Below are 20307 nucleotides of genomic sequence, written 5' to 3'. Positions count from 1 at the left end.
GCAGCTCAAATTTATGGTCCAACCTATACTGAGCATCTTCAGTAGTTTTGTAAAAAGCAAAGTTCTCTAAAGATAGATATAAGAAGTTACTAAATAATAGTAGGGAGTAAAAAAATATATGTAAATATATGTTCTCAAATAGTTCTTTATTTTAGCTGCCAAATATTTCAAATTATATTAGCTAGAAACTCATCTCCCTCTCATATTCTAGAAAATTTATGTTCTTCCCATAAAACATGATATTGTTTTTGCAATGGTTCTAAAGTCTACGTATACACAGAATCTCTACGATTAGTCGATTCTAAATATGACTAAAATTGCAAACTGCAGAAATAAAAAAGTCTAATATACAGCAAAATTCTTTTCCACATAATAGCCCAGAGTTTATTAATTAAAAATAAAATAGAATAACAACAGAAAATGCTTTGAGGAGTCCCTTTAAGAGCATCTCCATTAGTTATGGAAACAAGTCCCTAAATATGAATTTTACAAGTTTTCGAGAAAAACTCTTCTCCAACAGTTATGTAAACCAGTTCACTAAATTTACAAACTCTCTACAAAACCCAATTTCATCTTTACATTTACCAACCTTGTTGGGACTCCCTAAATCAACATTGGTACTAAATCCATCGTGAAAATCATACTTTTTGTCACTATTTTGCACTGTCCTAATGTCCTGTTGACCACAAATCCATCTCCAGTGCCCAGATGTCTTGATGACGCCACGACTAGACAACCTCGTATACCGAGGCATCGTCAGAGCATATCATATGATGTCTTCACGCCATCGCCGCGATCGTTTGGTCTTCCACGATAACTTTGACCTCTCAAGACATTAGAGAAGGTTGTTGATATTTGATTTCTACTGCAAGCTCAATCAAAATAGAAAGCATGCTCGCTTATTTTTTGTTGGCGTAGGCAACTTTAAAAATTATTGACCTCTCAAGACATTAGAGAAGGTTGTTGATATTTGATTTCTACTGCAAGCTCAATCAAAATAGAAAGCATGCTCGCTTATTTTTTGTTGGCGTAGGCAACTTTAAAAATTAAAACCAATAAAATAGGGAACTATTTGAGCACATATATTTTTCTACTCCTTAAAGTGTTTTAGCAACTTCTTAAATCTATAATTTGGGGTGCTCAATTTACATAACTATTAGAAATGCTCTAAGATTACCAAATGCGGGAACAAGAAAAGATAAATAACAACTTCTTAAATTTAGCAATATCGTTTAGGGTACTATTGGAGACTTGTCTTTTTTTCTAATAACTCATTAAACTAAGATTTAGGAACTTTTTACATAAAGGTTAGAGATGCTCTATATACCATCTCCATTCTCGAATATTTATCACCCGCCCGTTTATTTTGAACTAAACAACGGAGGAAGTACTGTACATTAAGAATGCGCGACAAATGATTTGCCATTCACACGGTTTGCACCTCCCTTGTCGCTTGGTCCTTTGGGGCCGCCGCGGCCGCGGACGGCACAGTGAGCCGCTCGCCGCCGTCAGCGCTGGCTGGCAGGTCGTCCTCATGGGCCTCCTCGGGGCACTCCAGCGCGCGCACGAACTGCACGAACAGCGGCCAGTGGCCCGGCGAGAAGAACTCTGCGCCCATCCGCTGGTACGTGAACTGGCACGGCCGGGTGCGCCCGGCGGACAGCCAGACGACGCGCGTGGGGCCGTCGCCGTCGCTGCCGCGCGCCACGGCGAGAGGCGCGCTCTCCGCCGCGAGATGCACGCCGTGCTCCGTGCAGGCGGCCTTGACCTGGGCCAGGCGCTCCTCCGCCGTGGCGTCCGGCCGCGCCTCCACGCCGGCCGCGATCACCGCGCAACCGTGGCGCGCGAACATCTCGGCGACCGGGCCGTACCCGCCGTGGAATCCCGCGGTGGCGTCCGCGGGGCTCGGGCCCGTCCCCGGCCCTCGCAGGAGTGGCACCTTGGCGGACAGCTCCACGGGCTTGCCGCGGAACGCGCTGGACGCCGCGGCCAGGACACGGTCGCCGTGCGCCAGGAGCTCCCCGGTGTACCAGGACAGGAAGAACTCCCCGTAGGCCGACTTCCACGAGCCCCCCAGCTCTCTGAAGAAGGCGGACGACTCCGGCGACTCGTCGTCGTACCGCGGCCCGTCGTGTGGACCCGACAGGCCCCACAGTGGCTGCCCCGACGACTCGGCGTGACGCTTCAGCCGTGCCAGCATGTACTTGTCGTAGCACTGGAACTCGCCGACGCCGTCGAAGCCACGGGAACCCTGGTTCCCCGGCGGGTATGACGGGTACTGTAGCTCGCCGTTAGGACCCAGGCTGATAGTCACATCCTGTGCCATGAACGAACGAACCAAAGAGAGAAGATTCAGTTTCCCAAATTAAAAGAACGCAAAAAAGATTTTAAGTGTGTTCTCCTCCTGGACCAGGGCTCCTCTTACCGTGATCGTTGACCCGAACAAGTCATCGAACTCTTCAGCAAAGCTGCGGAAGAAGGCCTCGTAGGCCTGGAGCGGCGACTTGCCGACGAGCACGGGGAGCTCGTCGACGGCAAAGGAGAGGCAGCCCATGCGGCGGTGGCCGGAGCGGTCGGTGAAGAGGACGTCGGGGTCGGCGGCCGCCGCGTCGGCCACCCATCCGGGGAGCGCGTCGCCGTCGGTGCGGAGCGAGACGCGGAGGTCGAGCCCCGCGTCGCGGACCATGGCGGCGACGGCGCGGTACCCGGCCCACTCGAACCAGCCCCCGGGCCCGGGCTGCGCGACGGCCCAGGACACCGGCAGCTCCACGCCGTCGACGCCGAGCAGCTTGAGCGCGCGCAGCGCCGCCGAGACGGCCCTGGGGCGGCCCACGCCGCGGCCGTCGGAGACCACCGCGTCCGCGGGGAGGCCCACGAACAGCCTCACCGCGGTGTCCATTCCCTCGCCCTCCGCCGCCCGCTCGCCGCCGGCGGCCTCGGAGACGAGCGCCCGCACGGGGCCCAGATGCCTGCTGCTGCTAGCCCGGACAGCCCCGCTGACCGCACGCCGCGCCGCTCCGAGCCGGACGGCGCCTGCTCGCTGCTGGCCCTGGCCATGGCTAGCCAGCGACGCGTCCCCCACGCACCGCCACCTCGTCGGTGTCGCCGTCGCCGTCGCTGCCGCCTGCTGCGTCAGTGCTGCCTCCATTGGCTGCTGACTGCTGTCCTGTTCACCACGCTGGTCGGGGAGCGTCGATCGTTGGTTCGTTCGCTTGGTGGTGGTCGTAGTGTATTTTCCCTCCCAATTCGTCGGGGCGCGCGTATTTATGGACAGTAGGCCGGTGCCAGCGCCACGTCGCAGGGAGCCAGCGCGCCGCAAAAAAACACACAAGCTCATGTGCTGCTCAAGTTTATCGCCGGGTTTTCCTGCGCCGCTAGATTCTATCGAGCCACTGACGGCTGGGGCCCATCCGTTCTATCGCGTCAGATCTTGCCGCGCCCGCGCCGCCCCGCCCCGCGCCGCCCAGCCAGGTTGATTCGTCGAATGACGAGGTGGTGGGACTACCCTTGGAAAAGACGAGTGTGGGACCGACACTTGTCCTCGGAACGTGGGGCGGTTCGAAGGCGTTTCGCGTCATTTGGCAGTTGGCACCATCGGGAGCACAGTACGGATTACTACTTGTGGTTTGTGGATAAGGGTGGCACGTAGGAACGTGGAGGCGCCAGCGCCACGCAGACGCCGGCGAGGCCTGGCCGCGGACTGGGGTACGGGGCGCGTGCGGTGTGTCGCTGCCGCGGCGGCGTACGTGGAAGTGGAACGTGGTGTTGGTGTGGGCGTGTGGCTGGGCGGCGCCGAATCGCTGGCGCGAGCCGCGTTCGTGGCCACCGTTTCACCGCGCCTCGCCGCCGATCTTGGGGGCAGGGCCCAGGACGCGTTGCCGGGCTTCCTGCGTGCGCTCTGCATGCGACGGGCGACGGCTTTCCGCGCCATGCCATGCTTCCGAGTCCGAGCCATGTGAGAGGCTGGTTTTGGATATGGATCCAGCACCAACCGATCTGGAAGATGTGGTGGACACGTCTCTTATATGTCAAAAATTCAAAAACTGAAATGAGATGTATACACGAACATGGGTTGAAATGGACTGCGGCGTTCGGTCGGTCTTGCACATAGTGCTGGGAATATGGGGTAGAGCTTTTTGGCCAGCACGAGCATGGTACAAAAACATGAGCCCAAAACATGACCCGACACGAAATAATACGGACCGGGCTAGCGCGGCTTGAAGACGGGTCTGGGTCGGGCCTCAAATTCCAGCCTATAAGGCACCCGACACGACCCGCACAGATGGGCCGAACTTAGACCGACACGGTTCAATAAAGCCCAAATTGTTTAATTCCTTTAATTTAGTAGGCTATCGACTTTATATTATTGTGATATTTGGAGTTTATGTGGTTAAATGATGCTAGGATTCTTTAATATCTTTAATTTAGTAAGTTATGAACTTTTTGTTGTTGTAATATTTTGATTTTATGTGGTCAAATATATGGGTCGGGCTTGGGCCGACACGACCCAATGAAGGCATGACGTGATTTAGGGCCAAACTGAGCCACTGTTTTACTTCGGGCTGGCACGATATGTTCTAAAAATATTTTGGGTTTTCCTGATCTAAATCCGTTTGGTACGAAGCACGATAGGCTTAGAACCGGCTCAATGGCTACTAGCACGACGTGGTACTTTTTTTTTGGTGGCAAAGTTATTTGCGCTATTATGGTACTCGTTTGAGATGGTTTCTCTATAACGTGGTTTCTATATAACAATATTTACAGATTAGGCTTTTTTATAGTAGTGCTTACAAGTGACCAACTTTTCTAAAACAATATTTCATATTTATTTCATCCATCTCTATTTTCTTTTCCTAATTTCTACCGCTTAAAAAGATATTTTTTACCCTTAATCGGTCATAGTATATAAAGTATAACCACATCTGGTTTAAGAACGAATAAATACATTTAATTCTATATATACAACTGCATCGATGTGGCTAAAAAAGACTTTTCTAACCCAGATCGCGCCGGTGCTGTCGTCCTAGACATCAACGACAGCCGTGACCTGTTGTCCAACCAAAAAAATTAATTACGTATGGCTAGACGATCACGTCCGTAGCCACCGTCCGATGCTGACAAAGGAGAGTAGCCGTGAGCCAAGAGGCAAACCAGGAGGAGCGACTATCTGGGCCGGTTACCTGAGCAGGACGGTGATGGTTACTACTTAGGGCTTGTTCGGTTATTTTCAATCCATATGGATTGAAGGGGATTGATACGGATTGAGGGGGATTTTGACTTAACTAGGTCAGTGCCCGTGCGTTGCAACGGGGACCTATAATATCTCGATAATTTATATATACAAATGTGTTATGCAGTTATGAGATAAAGGATGACATTCGCGAGCTGTCCGGGCTGAATAATGTTTTCTATCTCCCAAGCCTTGTTTATTCTATAATAGAACATTTTTGAAGAAATGGTTCCGGCTGAATCGGAAGCTGCTTCTACTTCTGTGATTTGAGGCGGTTCCCACTTACCAAGCAATCTAAAATAGCATTTCCATCAAATATTCCAGAATTGAAGTACATAATAATCTGCCGTGACAATCTACTCAGTGCCTATGCCGTGACATTCCCTTTCTACCAAGAAGCCAACTCGTAAAAGAGACCTCACCAGATGATGCACCGCAACCTAGCTTTGCACGAAGGCGAGGGTCTCATAACAATATAACACATTTATATATAAGTTATCATGATATTATATGTTCCCGTTGCAACGCACGGGCACTAACCTAGTTTAATTATAATTTAAGCGGGGATGGGGATCTCCGACGGGGATTTATCCCCGCGGGGAACGGGGATGGGGAAGAAATGTCCCCCGCAAACGTTCGTGGGGATCCCCGCGGGGAAATTTTTTCGTCGCGGGGACGGGTTTGGGGAGCTAAAACCCGACGGGGAATTCCCCGTTGCCATCCCTCCGCAGGCTTGTTGACCAGTTCACCAGTCCAATTTCAAAATTGTATGTTCAAACGTAGTGGGATGTCACGTCTAAACAAACCCATATGTTTCCATCATTTGGATGCCAAATTGCCAATGCCCTCTTTTTTTTCCTAGGCAGGGACGGGAAAACCTCACGTTTGGCGCTGCGCTCACAATGACCATACAAGACTCAGAACGCGTTTGCCGCCACGGCCAGCAGCCTGGCTATGCTGCCGGCTGCAACTCTCATGTGTTTAGGTAGCCTAGCTATTATACGCCTGCAAATTTAGCCTTTCAGTTTGGTTTCACCGAAACGAGATCAAGGTCCATTTTTAGGAGAATGATTGCTCGTGGTGCAAAGCTTTCACATTGTACCCAAGGAAGCTAGCATGCATACGCGCGTGCAACTTATGTCCTTTTTTCCACTATGAGCCTGCACGCGTGGAGAAGCCCGGAGTGGCCGTCGCTGGTGAGCCTGGCCAGCGTGAGGCGGGTGGGCGAGAGGGCGGCTAGCAATCATGCGGAAAGTGAGTTACAGCCTAGCCTCGAACCAGTTGGACGGGCGGGCTGAGCCGGGCAGGCAAACACGCCAGATCTCTGGCTTGACTGTCCATGAATAGCACAGGGGTCATCTACACTTCAGAAAACTGGCAATGTTAAGACGTGGTCAAGCAGCAGACTTCGGCAATGTGAGACGTAGTCAAGCAGCATGGCTTCGTCCGTTAAGTTGACCCATAAATTAAATTCATCCATCCAGCTCCAGCACTTCAGGTTCAATTCAACCAACCGTTATCGAGCACCATATGCAGGAACTCGTCATCAGGACATTCACAGAACAATGCACAAGCAAATGGGTCCACAGAAGTTAAGAAATGTGTACAAACTCCTAATCATTTTCCCCTCTTTCTCTTGTACAGTACACTTTGCCCTAAGGCGTGGAAATCAGTGAGGCATGGATCATGCAGTCTAAATACAATCACGGCATCAACAATCCCCCCAATGCTTCAAACAGACGAGTGAAGAATAGAAAGCAATAGAAGATCAGGACGAGCAGAAGAGCTGTCAACAAACAACCAGAAAATCTACACAGGGTTTCCTTCTGTAATTCACAACTTGCCTATGGGTGTTATCGACTACTGCGTACTCTCCATCTGCAACGATCCATCCTTTTGCAGCTTAAGGCTCAGGCTGGTGAACCGCTCTCTCGAATACTGTCTCGACGCTTTCCTCCAGTCTGTTCCGGCCTTCATCATCGCTGCAAACTCATCGTAGCTTATCTTGCCATCCTGAGGAACAAGACAACAAAAACAGTTTTAGATAGTCCGTACCACAAAGTTCAGTCTTGTAACCATTACACCAAATGAGCTAAATAAGAAGCGAGAAACAAGCTAGCATCCATTTAAAAACTGATTGATCAAGAAGTACGAACCTTATCGGTGTCTACGTCACGGATAATTGCATTGATAACCTCTTCATGATTCTGTCCAAGATCATCAGCTAATGACTCACGGAGTTCATCGATTTCAATATAACCACTCTGATTCCGGTCAAAGTATGCAAATGCCTTATGAAGATGCTCATCATTTCCAATCTTTCTTAGATGAACAGATAGTGTAACAAATTCTCCATAATCCAAGGACCCGTTTCCATCAGCATCCGCCTGGCATAGCATGCACAAACAGTAAACATAAAAGGCCCAAACACATCACCTTCGTGAAAGAATGCTTAATTAAAATGAAAAATGAAAACATTAAACCAGATTGACAAAATACATTCAAAGGTGATTCACATTAGCAAAAAAAAATCCAGTCCAATATTAAAGAGGTGCAATAAGTTTCTGTTGTGGAGGAAAATAATGTCAACTCACAGCTTCCATTAGTATTTGAACATCTGCATCAGGGATTTGGTGACCAAATTTATGCAGACCAAGCTTCAGCTCATCGAAATTAAGCATTTGATCCTTGTTAAGATCCATCTTCTCAAACATATCCTTTATGTCAGCAGCCTCTTCTACTGAAAGATGCTCAGCTATGACCTGTATTCAAAGATGTGAGGAATTCCAGAGCAAGTATGACAATTAAAGGGTCAAGTCAGACAGAAATGTACCCTAAGTGCATGCTTCTTGAACTTGTTCATCACAGAGAATTGTTGAAGTCTGGCCTTAACAGTTTCGCCCAAATTGACATTTGGAGCCTTCTTAATGTTCTGTAACCATGGGTGATCTGGAGGGAGATACAAGGTTATCAGACAAATATATAAGGGGGAACACTTACAAAAATTATAGCATTATCTTCCATCAATGCTAACAAAAGGTTCAGCAATCTAGGAATATAGTTTCTCGCTGTTTTAAGATTGAAAAAAATGAGCAAAAATATAGTCATCTTCCTCGTCAAATGCATTGAAGCACATCTGCAAGAAATGACATTGCAAATTTCGTGAACGAAATGTAAGAGCTAAACATGCACAACTTCCAGTGGACAGAAACCCTTACCATTATGCATCGTGCCGAGAAACAACAGAAACATATGGTGGCAACTCTGCCGACTTCTCTCAGCTTTTGTTGCCTCCCTTTTGACTCAATAGGAAAATATTTTAGCATGATGAAAAGCTTGAACAAACAAGAAATGTAAGTGCATACTGCATATTTGGATGTAGTGCGGTAGCTAGATCAAACCCTGAACTTAATGCATATCACTAAGTACTAACGTAACACTTTTTAGATTTATACTTCTGCGGTACATGTTTTGCAGACAACCTAGTCAATGCAATTGGCTAACAAAAAGATAAAATAAAAAATCCATGCATTGTTGTTCATGACTTTATTAAAGAAGCATTGAGTAGTATTCATGATCTTGCCTTCCTCCATAGATCAGAAAACCCAAGGCAGTGAAAAAAGAAAGACCAGTAATCATGAACTGCCAGATAGTAATAACTTATAAAATTGCTTACCTTAGAAAAACGACCACACCTGAATACCTACCTACCAGTTACAGGAAGGTGCGCTGCTGTTTACCTTTCAACGATAGACCACTGCGTTTGTTTTTGAAATGTGTAGAGAATTATACTCTTGTTAGCTCAGAGTTCATTCGTCATTGTATCTTTTCAGAATGAAGAATTTGTCAAGCTGTTACATGGTAGCAATGTTCCTTGCACAAACCATGTTGTGGGATCAAATTACTGCTTCATGAATGTCTATGAGGATAGAATACCTGGAAGGGCCATCATCATCTCTGTCGTAAGTGCCTTCAGTCAACTTTATCCCACATAAGTATGCATCAAAAATAATATCACATACTTAAGATGCACATAGACCTTACAAGCTATGTTTCAACATTGCAGATAGATAATCTTGTGAAGGGAGCATCTGGTCAGGCTTTGCAAAATCTTAATCTGATGATGGGACTGCCTGAGAATATGGGGCTGCAATACCAGCCCCTGTTCCCTTGATCTTTTGTGTCATTATCTATGATTACATTATGTAGGAGTCCGGAAACCAAATTGTCATTACTGTCAAGAGGTGGCAAGGAGCCTGACATTAGAATTCAGTCAAGTCGAAGTTAGACAGTTAGTGTAGCTTGGTCTGTGTTGTTTTAGCTTTATTAAACCATTAAGAGAATAATGATGATGGCAATTTAGCAGTACAATGGTAGTATTATGTGGGCAGCTTGGTTCCGATAAAATCATAAGTCTATACACATCTTGTGCCCGCAATGTTGTTTGTTATTTTGATCACGAAATCAATATTGAGCTTGAATTCAATTGAGGCAGCTATCCTTGGCATCACTGGATAACTTTATGGTATCTTTTTTATTATGTTCAAGCAAAAAGTTTAGCCCATTACAGTTGTACTTTGAGAAGATTGAAATGTCTCTTAGTATAGTTCTTAAGTCTCTTAGTATGATTCTCAACTTTGTCCTATAGCAGTATAGCTGCATGGTTTCATAGCTTGCTACTGTAGCTATCTTATCTGCAGCGTTTCTTTTAACAGGATTTTCATCTCTGCAGCGTTGCTGCTGTGTAAACATCTGTAATACAGACAACTACGAAACGAACTTTCTTGTTTATGTGTGAAGAGCTTTTATTTACAGATCTTTGCCATTTTTGTTTCTATCTCACATATTGGTAGTAATAACTTATAAAATTGCTTACCTTAGAAAAACGACCACACCTGAATACCTACCTACCAGTTACAGGAAGGTGCGCTGTTGTTTACCTTTCAACGATAGACCACTGCGTCAGTCTTCTCAACAATTTCACAGCACAGGAGCTGCATACCTACCTACCAGTTACAGGAAGACCAGTAATCATGTGTTGGTAAACCAAACCGCTAATCAGCTGAAAGAATTTTATGCATTTGATGGTTTCTATCAGGGCAAAAAGAACTTACCCCTGATACTGTTTTCAACTGAGGGATGTTTCAAGACGACAACATCCAGCGTGATTTTGACTCCCTGCTTTTGCTTGTCAGGTGGATGATCTGGAAAGAAAGGAACACGAGCATGTTTGGCGGCTCAAGCACCACGCCTACAGAACTAAACACAGCTGATGGTTCTCTTATGAGTACACTTGACTGTTGCTCAGAAACCAAGTGAGGAATAAAGAGCTCATTCAGTTTTTGTAATATGTGACCGATTCTCATGCAGTATCAAGTGATGTAGGTGTTAGTAGACATTCAAATACTTGGATCTGTTGATTCTAAACTGGAAACAAAAGACAGGCCGGGCCAAATTAGATAATTTACCTCCACAGAAGATACTTTTTCAGGAAGCAAACGGTCATTACGGTCACCAAGACCTAAGTTTCCATATCGACCCCAACCCCATCCGTAGAGGTCACCGTCTTCAGTTACTGCAGCAGTATGTTCGGCACCGGCAGCAATCATTTTCACGCAAACACTCTACAAACGTAGAACCATTAGCACAGGACATTGAACAAACACTGACAGTTCTGTTCCAGAAGAAACAAGGTGGTATGGGTCACTGGCCAACGTTCACATCATCATTACTGAGGAACATAATGACAGCACATACATGGTATATCTCATGAGTATAGTAGTTTAGCTAATAGAGTGTTGTGAACCAAATCATAGTTATTAAGATGCGAATCAAAAACTTTGACTTGCTACTCATGATTTACAATTTTACATACATGTTTTATGCATAGCATGTTTGCCTAAGTGCAAAATGGTAGTTTTTTAAGCACAGTAAAGAAGTTAAGAAGCAATCACAAAATATTCTAGTTTTGCTCACCAACTAATCCAGCTTGGAATGACAAAGATAGTACCTTGACAGTTATCTTCAAGCCACTGTAATCAGTACAAAACAATTCAAAACGGGATTAATTAATAAGCATTGATCACCAGAAGAAGGGGTGGGGAGAGAGAAATGATGGATGCATTGGTTTAGTCTATGGGCTGAAGCAACCTGTTGCTTATTGCTGGTATACTTTCTGGCACCCTTTGGCCAAATATCAAAGACCTCTCATTCTCCCAATCAAATGCAGGCTCATATGCTGGCAGTGGTGACAGACTACAGTGCTGAGAAAAACACAGATGATAAAGATACTATTAATGTTCAACACCAAGATGAGAATTGATAATGATTGCAATAACTTGGAGGAAACATTATCACATGAAAGCTTTAAAGAATAAAAACACATGGTATGTTATTTCAAAAGGCTTAAAATGATTTCACCAGTCTTCAAATTTGACTCACGAAGCTAGAAGGTGCTATGAGCCCTATCCCTCCATACCTGTAAGTCACTGTACAGTACAATAGTATGGTACTTCGTTTCCAATAAAAAGATGGAAACCCATAGGAGTCTTTTAAGCACAGTACTACAGTAGGATAAGCTGAATCTTTTAAAACACCAATGCATCGTTGAAAGTACAGAAATCTGAACTGCCTTCATATTTGCAACATATAACTAAAATATATGTTGGCACATGTTCCTAACGATACTACGAACCTAAAATGCAATAAAATTAATTAGGATAATAAGTTGAGTATCATTACAAATAAAATCATATCTATCTAATGTGCCTAATAATTTCTTGTATTTCTTCTGGAATGTTGTCTTTGGATTCATTGTCCTTGTACTTCAATAATTCTACTAAGAATTTGGTCCTCAGGTCATTCCCATTCTGCACATTCATTATTACATATCATAGAACACGATTAATAATCAATTATAGAAGAACAATATTGACAAAGTATTAGAACAAATTGGGTACTCACAGTGCAAATGCAGGGTAACCTTATACCATTCCAATCGTGCATAAAGTTGATAACAAGAAAGCCAGATAAATCCCTACAAATTAAAATAATATGTTGTTACATATATGTAGACAAAATTAATAAGTTGTTCGGGTTAAAAAAAATACCAGTTTAATGTTCTTGGAACCCATGTTGGTACTATACGACGCCACATATAAATATCGTCTTTCCATGTAGGATTGGCCAATTCCATGGCAGCATTCATATTATTGGCAATATAATGTATATTATGAATATAATGCATGCTAGGATGATCACCCTTAAACCATGATGGTATAGGCATGGAGTCCATTATATAGATGCTTCTAGTGTCCATGTTAAGTACATATAAGGTGAAGTGACCCAAGAAAGAAAAGGGCAATAGAATCTGCAAATTAAAAAAATAGTTCAAGTAAGAGAAAAAACAAGATTACAAAAATGATGAAGAGTATAGCTTACTTGTTTGCAATCTGAAACATCGTACTCCATGTCAGGCCAACATTCTAATAATTTTGCCAACATGTTGATATCTGGCTTTGCACGAAGGCGAGGGTCTCGACCAAATTTAGTTATGGACTACTTTTTGTTAGTAAAATAATTATATAATGAACACACTTATATGAATAAAGACTAATTACTTGAACTTACACAGAACTGTAGATCCATGTAGTGGTATTTGTCTTCCAACAAGAACAAGGAATCATTGCATGCGATCATCCGAACAGCCATGTTAAAACAATCTGTATCCATCGGCTTATTTACATCCAATATATCTTTAAGTTTTTGAAGACTTAAAGAAATTGGATAAGGTTTAGTGCTCTGAATCCAATGTTTCCTATTAAATGAACAATTGTTTTTATAGTTAAATCAAGTACATATGTGTTGAATATTTACCATGCATATACTATATGAAATGAGAATTAACTTACTTTAAATATTTGTCGTTGTCTATCCCCATGATATATGTGCATAATACAAACATCAGTTCTTGCGTGTTTGTTGATGTTACTTTAGCAGGCAGAACATATGGAGATATATATGGTTCAATCTGATGTGATGTATTTGACGATTTAGATAACTCACATGGAGTATCGATTATTTGAACATCACTTGAACTCTCTCCATCTTCATCCACATTGTGGTCAAGATTTTGATGTCCTTTCTTTGTGTTTAATCTCGAGTCCCATAATATTGCAGGTAGCTTAAACCTAAACATTGTTATATCATCCTGCAAGTATATAAATATAAATTAAAACAAAAAAAACATTGTTCCTATAAATAAATATACGTCCTCTACCTGAGTTACGTTATCAGATAGGGAGGATCCTGTCCAGTATTCCATATAGTTTATCATCCATAGCCCGCAAGATACCCTAATATGAAATTTAACAGATCAGGTGAGTTTCTATGTATATATGAAAATAAATAAAACCAATTTTGTAGAGTTGTGGTCACATGAATTTTACCCATCGGTTTGCATTTGTGTTGTGATCTTCTCTATAACTGGCCATGATGCAACATCAAGGTTCGACCACTTGCCTTGGTAAAGCTCTTTATGTTTTGCTGCAAGTTTAATCTGTCTTTCTAGACCTTTTAACTATGTGTATATATAAAACATATCAAGATTTATAGATAACAAATAATGTAATGATGAAATAATCATAATATAAAAGAAATGATTACTCACTGTAGTATAAAGGTCTCGGCGATCCGTTATTTGTTGTCCCATAGAATCGAGTACATGTACCTCACTTTTTTTTGCATTCAGAACTGCCAGGTACCAGTGAAAATCTTCTATATTCATTGGAAGGAACACCTTCATAGAACATACATTAACATTAATTTGTAAGTATTGTGCACCAATATATTACATATTACATATATTAAAAATGAGATGAGTTTTAGGTCAACCATGTCAGACTGTAAATAGTTGTCCACCCTTTGTTCAATTGTGTCTTCCTTACAATTTAAGAGCACCTTAGGGTCGCCATCACGCTTAAGCAGACTGGAAATGAATGTGTTCTCCAAGAAGACCTTTCCACCTTCTCTATGAAGTAAATGCTCTTCACCCCTAATACAGTGTATATATGCATTGAGGGCCTGTACACCAAAAGAATACAATTAACAGATCAAATATACATGCTAGCTTTAAATATGTATACCATACTGTATAATATGATAATTATAAATATATATACTTTATTACTGTATATAATATGAACATACAAATGTACTTACGTTGTCAGACAATTGCATGTCACCATGAAAAAGACATTCCATATCATTTCTATTTAACCATGCGCTGTCGATGTTCACCACAACTTGTTTCCCCGGTAATGTTTTAATGTATTCAATAAGCTGAACATCTTTTGGGGTGCACTTATAATCTATACAATGAAAAATATTATACTTAATAAGCAAATGATATATGCGAAAACCAATAAGATGCAATAAGGCAAGAACAAAAAAATTACCTTCAGAGACAACTCGAGCTACATTCAATTTCTTTGGTTTCTTATGTTGTGATATTCTAATAAGTGTGTCCAAAGCATCTTGTTGGTTCTGCTTTACCATATCCGCATCAGAACTTATTTGACTTGATTCATTTGGAACATCCAAAGATGTCAGGTGTATCACATCTGTATGAGGAGTGAATGAAACATAAGTATCTTGACAAAAGCATTGTTAGGAGTACTCATAAGACAATATTTACATTTAGGAGTGTAGATAAGAGAGCCTACCCGGTTGTGGCCCAAGATCGGCTTCAGTTGACACTTTTACATGATTGAAAATACAGTCAATGCCTACTCCCACAACATCGTGTGATTGTTTTGCAGCATTACCAACACTGACCTTACTATCCTCGCTCTCTATATATATGGCGCACAAGAGAAGAATTAAGTGTCAAACAAATATTTATTATGCAGACCTTAGTTTTTTGTAATTGATAATAGCACTTACCCAATTCATGTTCATCGGTGTCATTAGTTGACAATTGTGCTGAACAACCACTTCTAGCCACAACCTCATACGATGGTTCAGCAGTATTGCCAACATCGACATTTCCTTTCTCCACCACTATATCCATTGTGATTTGGTCTGTACCAACTACCCATCAGATTAAAAGTGTCAAACATAATTTTATTGACAAAAGTATTTTAAGTATATAAAGTACATCGTCAAATAGCACGAAACTAAATAAAAAACGAACTTTAGCTTAAGTTCTTCATTCATATAGATGTGACAAGTGAACTTGTATAAACTTACGGAGGAAAGGGACACAGGCCTGCCACCATCCTAGTTTGATTAAGTATACCCGATGCCATTGATCTTATAGGATGTATATCATGGCATTATTGCAAATATACAACATTGCTCCTTATAAAAATGCTATGAGGGGAGGATGCCAGAAGCAAGGAGGCTGTTCGATCAAATGGCCCAGGTGGGGATCCAAGTAAATACAATCACGTTCAATGTTTGGATTGATGGATATGCAAAGAGTGGACAGATGGATCAGGCCAGTGCAGCCTATAGCGAGATGCAAGCGAGGGGATTAGTGCCAGACTCCTGCACCTTCAACATTATTGTTGCTAGAGCTCACAAGTTCGGGTATGCTGCCCAGTTAGTCCATGACCATGACATGTTTAGTTCACATATGTCGGCTGATGGGTTGGATATGTTGGTCTGTAGGCTTTGTTGGGATCATCGATTGGATGATGCCTGGGAGCTTCTGCTTGGTGCTATTGAGCAGGGTGTTCCATTGCGTGTTACTGGATTTAATGCATTGATCGCTACTTATAGTAAGGAGGGACTCCACGAAGAAGCTTCTGAACTGTATAGAATTATGAACAAGTTAGGACTGGCACCATCCTCGTCTACTTTTAATTACTTGATAATGGGACTCTGCAATCAAGTAAAACTTGATGAGGCACAGCTTCTTTTAGAGCACATGGTTAGCAAAGGATATTGTCTAAGTACATCATTTACTATCAGCTTGGATGCATACTTCAGAGACGGTAATGCAGTTGGCGCACTGAAATGCTAGGATGATATGGGCAAAATTGGTTTGCAGACTGATTTTATTGCCTTCTCAGCATATATTAATGGCCTAAGCCGATTAGATTACGTGAATGAGGCTTATCAGGCATTTGCTGAGATGACGAGCAGAGGAATTGTACCAAACAATATTACTTACAACTCCATCATATCTACTGTTTGTAAGGCAGGCAATATGACTGAAGCCTTTAAGTTAGAGCAGAATATGAGGCAGAGTGGCATTGCTTGCATAATGAAGTTCACCATAGATTTATTCAGTCTATGCAATCACTTATGTTTCCTTGTTTTCTTTTAAACTAACACATGTAGGTAGCCAAACACTATCTTACTCTTATTTTGCCAACTCATACAATCAGCCAACAGAACTTATCTTTTTACATACAGCTGATGAACATTTATTGTATCACGGCCAGGTCAAATGTATCCAATGGGTTGTTTGGTCGTTTAAGCACTTTGACCAGTATGGGGTCATAATTAGCTTCATTCTATATATGTTCCTTTTTCTCAAACCTTTATTCGAATAAATTGAGACTAAATTTAGCTGACTGTCTGAAGTAGGGCTGCATTTGTTGAATGGTGTTTGGTTGGCTGTATGTGCTAAATTATTTGAGTGGTCGTGTAGATGGATGGACAATAAGCTTTTGAGCCCTGGAAGCCTTCACATTTTATCCCTGGATACATAGGGCTTGAGCTTATAGGATAATCCCAGGAAGTCCCCATTTGATTGGCCTATGTTAAGATTGAACTTCGATACTATTATTAACATTGTTGACACTATAGATTATGTCTGTGTGAATCTTTCAAGAGACTACTTCTGAAGTAGTTCCACATGGTATTGTTATCTACCATTCTACCTTCATCATTGTATTAGCTGTCACCATTAGCATTTTTCTTTCATTTTTGTTTTGTTTTTGAAGACATTTTCACTTTGAAGCTTGAACAGATTTATGTTTTTGTACAATATGGCGCATTCTTTTCTCATCCTTGAGTTTGGTTTCTTAATTTTCCATATTTATTTTCCTTGTCCAGCTTGCAAAGAAGGGAGAACAATTCATTGATGTCCCTTATGTTGTGAAGAGTATGGATGTGTCATTTAGTGGCATATTGAGCTTTATTGAAGCTGCGGCGATTGAAAAGCTTAAAAATAATGAGTGCACACCTGCGGACCTATGCTACTCATTGCAGGTACTTGCATGCTCTTAAACTTTTCCCCCTTGTGGATAATAATTGGTTATGCTTTCTTGACAGTGGCACTGATGAAAGTCCTAATTTCTCAGGAAACTATCTTTGCCATGCTTGTCGAAATTACTGAAAGTGCCATGGCACACTGTGATTCAAAGGACGTTCTTATTGTTGGTGGCGTCGGTTGCAACGAACGTTTACAGGAGATGATGAAGATTATGTGCTCAGAAAGAGGGGGTAGGCTGTTTGCAACTGATGACCGCTATTGTATAGACAATGGGGCAATGATTGCATATACTGGTTTACTGGCATATGCACATGGCATGACCACTCCCCTTGAGGAGTCGACATTTACACAAAGATTCCGAACTGATGAAGTTCATGCAATTTGGAGAGAGAAGGAGATGCCGGTGCTAAATAACACCCATTCAGATGCAATTGCTGAAGTTTCTATAGATGAAGCCTCCATGGCGACACCAATCGTTATAGATTACTGAGGTATAATTGGCCTTTACAATTTTGTCTTGCTGCTAATGTTTTTGCATGATAGCTAATGCAATTTGGATTGCTGGAGACAATCGCTAACAATTACTCTCCCTCTATTCCAAACTCTAAGACATTTTGCTTTTCTAGATGCATAGTGTTTGCTATGACCCTGTTTGGAACCTCTAGAGCTAATACTGCTAAAATTAGTTGTATAGGTTTCAAACACCCACAACTAATATCCCAATTATTTGTTAGCTAACTCACAGCTAACAATTAGTTCATTAGCTGACTCAACCCAGCTAACAATTTGTTAGCTAGCTAACTAATATCTCTAGGGGTTCCAAACAGGAACCTATGTACTTAGGTGTACACTATGTCTGGATATATATAGTTAAGGCGATGTATCTAGAAAACCCAAAAACGTGTCATAATTTGAAATGGAAGGAGTACTTGGCAATTCATGTGGAGTTGTGGATGATACGATGGTGGGTGTGATCCCACTTTTCGTGCGTTTGATTTTTCTACATGATGAATATGCTCTACAAATGAAGTTTTCTAGTGCATGAGTTTTACCTAGTGTGCAAACCATGCTGTTAGATGCAAAACTATGCATCTGTTTTTGGACAATACGAAACAGAAGGAACCATTATATATTTTTTATGCTTCACTGCATATCCTCATGTGTTTTACTTCTGAGCAGCCGCAATCTGATGAGGTTGTTTCTTTTCTGTCAGACAGTAAAGAGTAAATGCTTGTATGGTAAAGCCTAGAACCACTCCTGAGGCTATTACCAACTGATCTCCTATCCCATCCCCTATCTCAAACTCCACTCTACAAACAGTGTCAAACAATATCATCTATAGTTCCACATCTAAATGTGATATCTTTGCTCTGTTTGGGAAAAGCCTTCTCCAGGCACATGGCAGGGGCTCAGAATAGTTGTGCTGTTGTATGAACTGCAGCAGGTAAAATGAATATGTCGTATGCCTGACATACCTGAAGATAGCTGACATGTATCAAACCTCACCAATCACCTTAACATTCTAGTTAGTTACTTCATCGAGTGAACTTATTATTGTTGTAAACTAATAGACACATTTCTGCAAAGCTAGCTTAACTCTTAAGTTACTCTTGTTATGATAATCTGTTAAGGTTCTAAAGCAGCCTCTTTTGGATCGACATTTGATTCTTGGGAACGTGGGAAGTTATTTCGATTCACATCCAATGGACATCAGCTGAGGTGGTGGTTTTCTGTAAAATATATACATTGGATTATTATGTGGGTGTTTTGTTTTGCAAGAAAAAACTACTACGCTTATGTGTTGGATGCGAATTGAATGTCTCTAAATGTCTGGGTGCACAGGTTGATGCACAAGATATGTTGTCTTATAAACCCCACCCCCAACTAACGTGTATAGATTGCATTATCGGGTGTCATTCATGTAAGACAGACATGCGACTGGTAACGGGCCGTCAATATTCTGTGACATTCTGGTAGAAGATGCAGATCTGATTTGGAAAGAAAGTGGGTCATGCTACGGGCGTGGTGAAGCAGCGGTGGTGGATTTGGCCTGGCACACACATCAGCAGGCAGCAGCACCGTAGCTGGGCAGGGCCAGCGACTTCGCGCGCACAATGTAAAACTTGGATGCAGACCCAGGTTTTATATACTCTAAAAATATTACAGTATTAGCAATATTATGGTTTAAGTTACAAAGATTTAGATGAGCTATCAAACACCTTTTGACTGAAAAACTACAGTATTCGTAAATACCGTGGTATTTTTTTGGAACTATGAAAAATAGAGCCCTCATGTGGGCTGAGAAGCTCAGAGAAGATTCTTTTGTTTTTGATGGTGCTACAAGAAATATAATTGACTGGGCACGAAGGGAAATGGAGGATGACGCCCAGGCTAACAACGAGGACATAGGAAGATGCATGTTTCTTGAGTTCTTAATGTTCATGACATATGAGGCTATGCTCAACAGCAGATCCTCAAAGGCTACACATATGCTTACAGAAAAAAGTTTTGATCCTGCTAGCAGCAGCATGATTAGAAAGGAGGTGAAAATGGGATTGGCTGTAATTGCTTGTTTATTGCTGAACCAGACCTTCCTGATGAATCCCAAATACCCCTCCTTTTGCCTAATTAACCCCTGTTACGAGCGCCTATAAATGTTCCCGACCGTAACAATAGCTCAAGGTTACACCTGGAAACTGGGGAGAAAAGGAAGATGTAATTCAGTCTGAGTTTTATAATATGTTATTTAGGTGATCATTAAGATAGATGGAAATCACAACTTGCTTGTCAGATCATTTCAAATTCAAATGTGCATTTTCAAATTCAAATGTGTGTATTCAATAACATCTAT

General features: G+C 42.3%; 3 protein-coding genes and 2 long non-coding RNA genes across 5 annotated transcripts; 2 read left to right on the top strand and 3 right to left on the bottom strand.

The window, feature by feature from the left end:
- Window positions 1-1264: 1264 nt before the first annotated feature.
- Window positions 1265-3232, bottom strand: LOC100284904 (beta-amylase). The gene is made up of 2 exons (NM_001157799.2): window positions 2426-3232; window positions 1265-2317 (listed from the first exon to the last, which is right to left on the bottom strand). Exons 1-2 carry the CDS (start codon window positions 3146-3148, stop codon window positions 1427-1429), a joined length of 1614 nt encoding a protein of 537 aa, NP_001151271.2. The 5' UTR covers window positions 3149-3232; the 3' UTR covers window positions 1265-1426.
- Window positions 3233-6836: 3604 nt separating this feature from the next.
- Window positions 6837-8806, bottom strand: LOC103644651 (calcium-dependent protein kinase 20). Its single transcript, XM_008667826.4, has 5 exons — window positions 8449-8806; window positions 8064-8366; window positions 7825-7992; window positions 7387-7617; window positions 6837-7243 (listed from the first exon to the last, which is right to left on the bottom strand). Exons 2-5 carry the CDS (start codon window positions 8091-8093, stop codon window positions 7091-7093), a joined length of 582 nt encoding a protein of 193 aa, XP_008666048.2. The 5' UTR covers window positions 8094-8366; window positions 8449-8806; the 3' UTR covers window positions 6837-7090.
- A 255-nt stretch (window positions 8807-9061) lies between these two features.
- LOC103634909 (uncharacterized) lies at window positions 9062-9620 on the top strand. The gene is made up of 2 exons (XR_557001.3): window positions 9062-9192; window positions 9297-9620. It is a non-coding gene; the product is annotated as an uncharacterized lncRNA (long non-coding RNA).
- Window positions 9621-11998: 2378 nt separating this feature from the next.
- Window positions 11999-14019, bottom strand: LOC103634892 (uncharacterized). The gene is made up of 8 exons (XR_002266672.2): window positions 13899-14019; window positions 13678-13808; window positions 13509-13584; window positions 13141-13439; window positions 12671-13046; window positions 12340-12599; window positions 12194-12266; window positions 11999-12099 (listed from the first exon to the last, which is right to left on the bottom strand). It is a non-coding gene; the product is annotated as an uncharacterized lncRNA (long non-coding RNA).
- Window positions 14020-17321: 3302 nt separating this feature from the next.
- On the top strand, window positions 17322-17976 carry LOC103634881 (probable tRNA N6-adenosine threonylcarbamoyltransferase). The gene is made up of 2 exons (XM_020547129.3): window positions 17322-17452; window positions 17545-17976. The coding sequence occupies exons 1-2, from the start codon at window positions 17348-17350 to the stop codon at window positions 17944-17946; spliced, it is 507 nt and encodes a 168-aa protein (XP_020402718.1). The 5' UTR covers window positions 17322-17347; the 3' UTR covers window positions 17947-17976.
- The last annotated feature ends 2331 nt before the right edge of the window (window positions 17977-20307 follow it).

The sequence above is a fragment of the Zea mays genome, chromosome 1, assembly GCF_902167145.1.
Source record: "Zea mays cultivar B73 chromosome 1, Zm-B73-REFERENCE-NAM-5.0, whole genome shotgun sequence".
Classification (NCBI taxonomy): domain Eukaryota; kingdom Viridiplantae; phylum Streptophyta; class Magnoliopsida; order Poales; family Poaceae; genus Zea; species Zea mays.
Note: the sequence above shows the minus strand (reverse complement) of the source record. Positions and strands in the feature narration are given on the sequence as shown.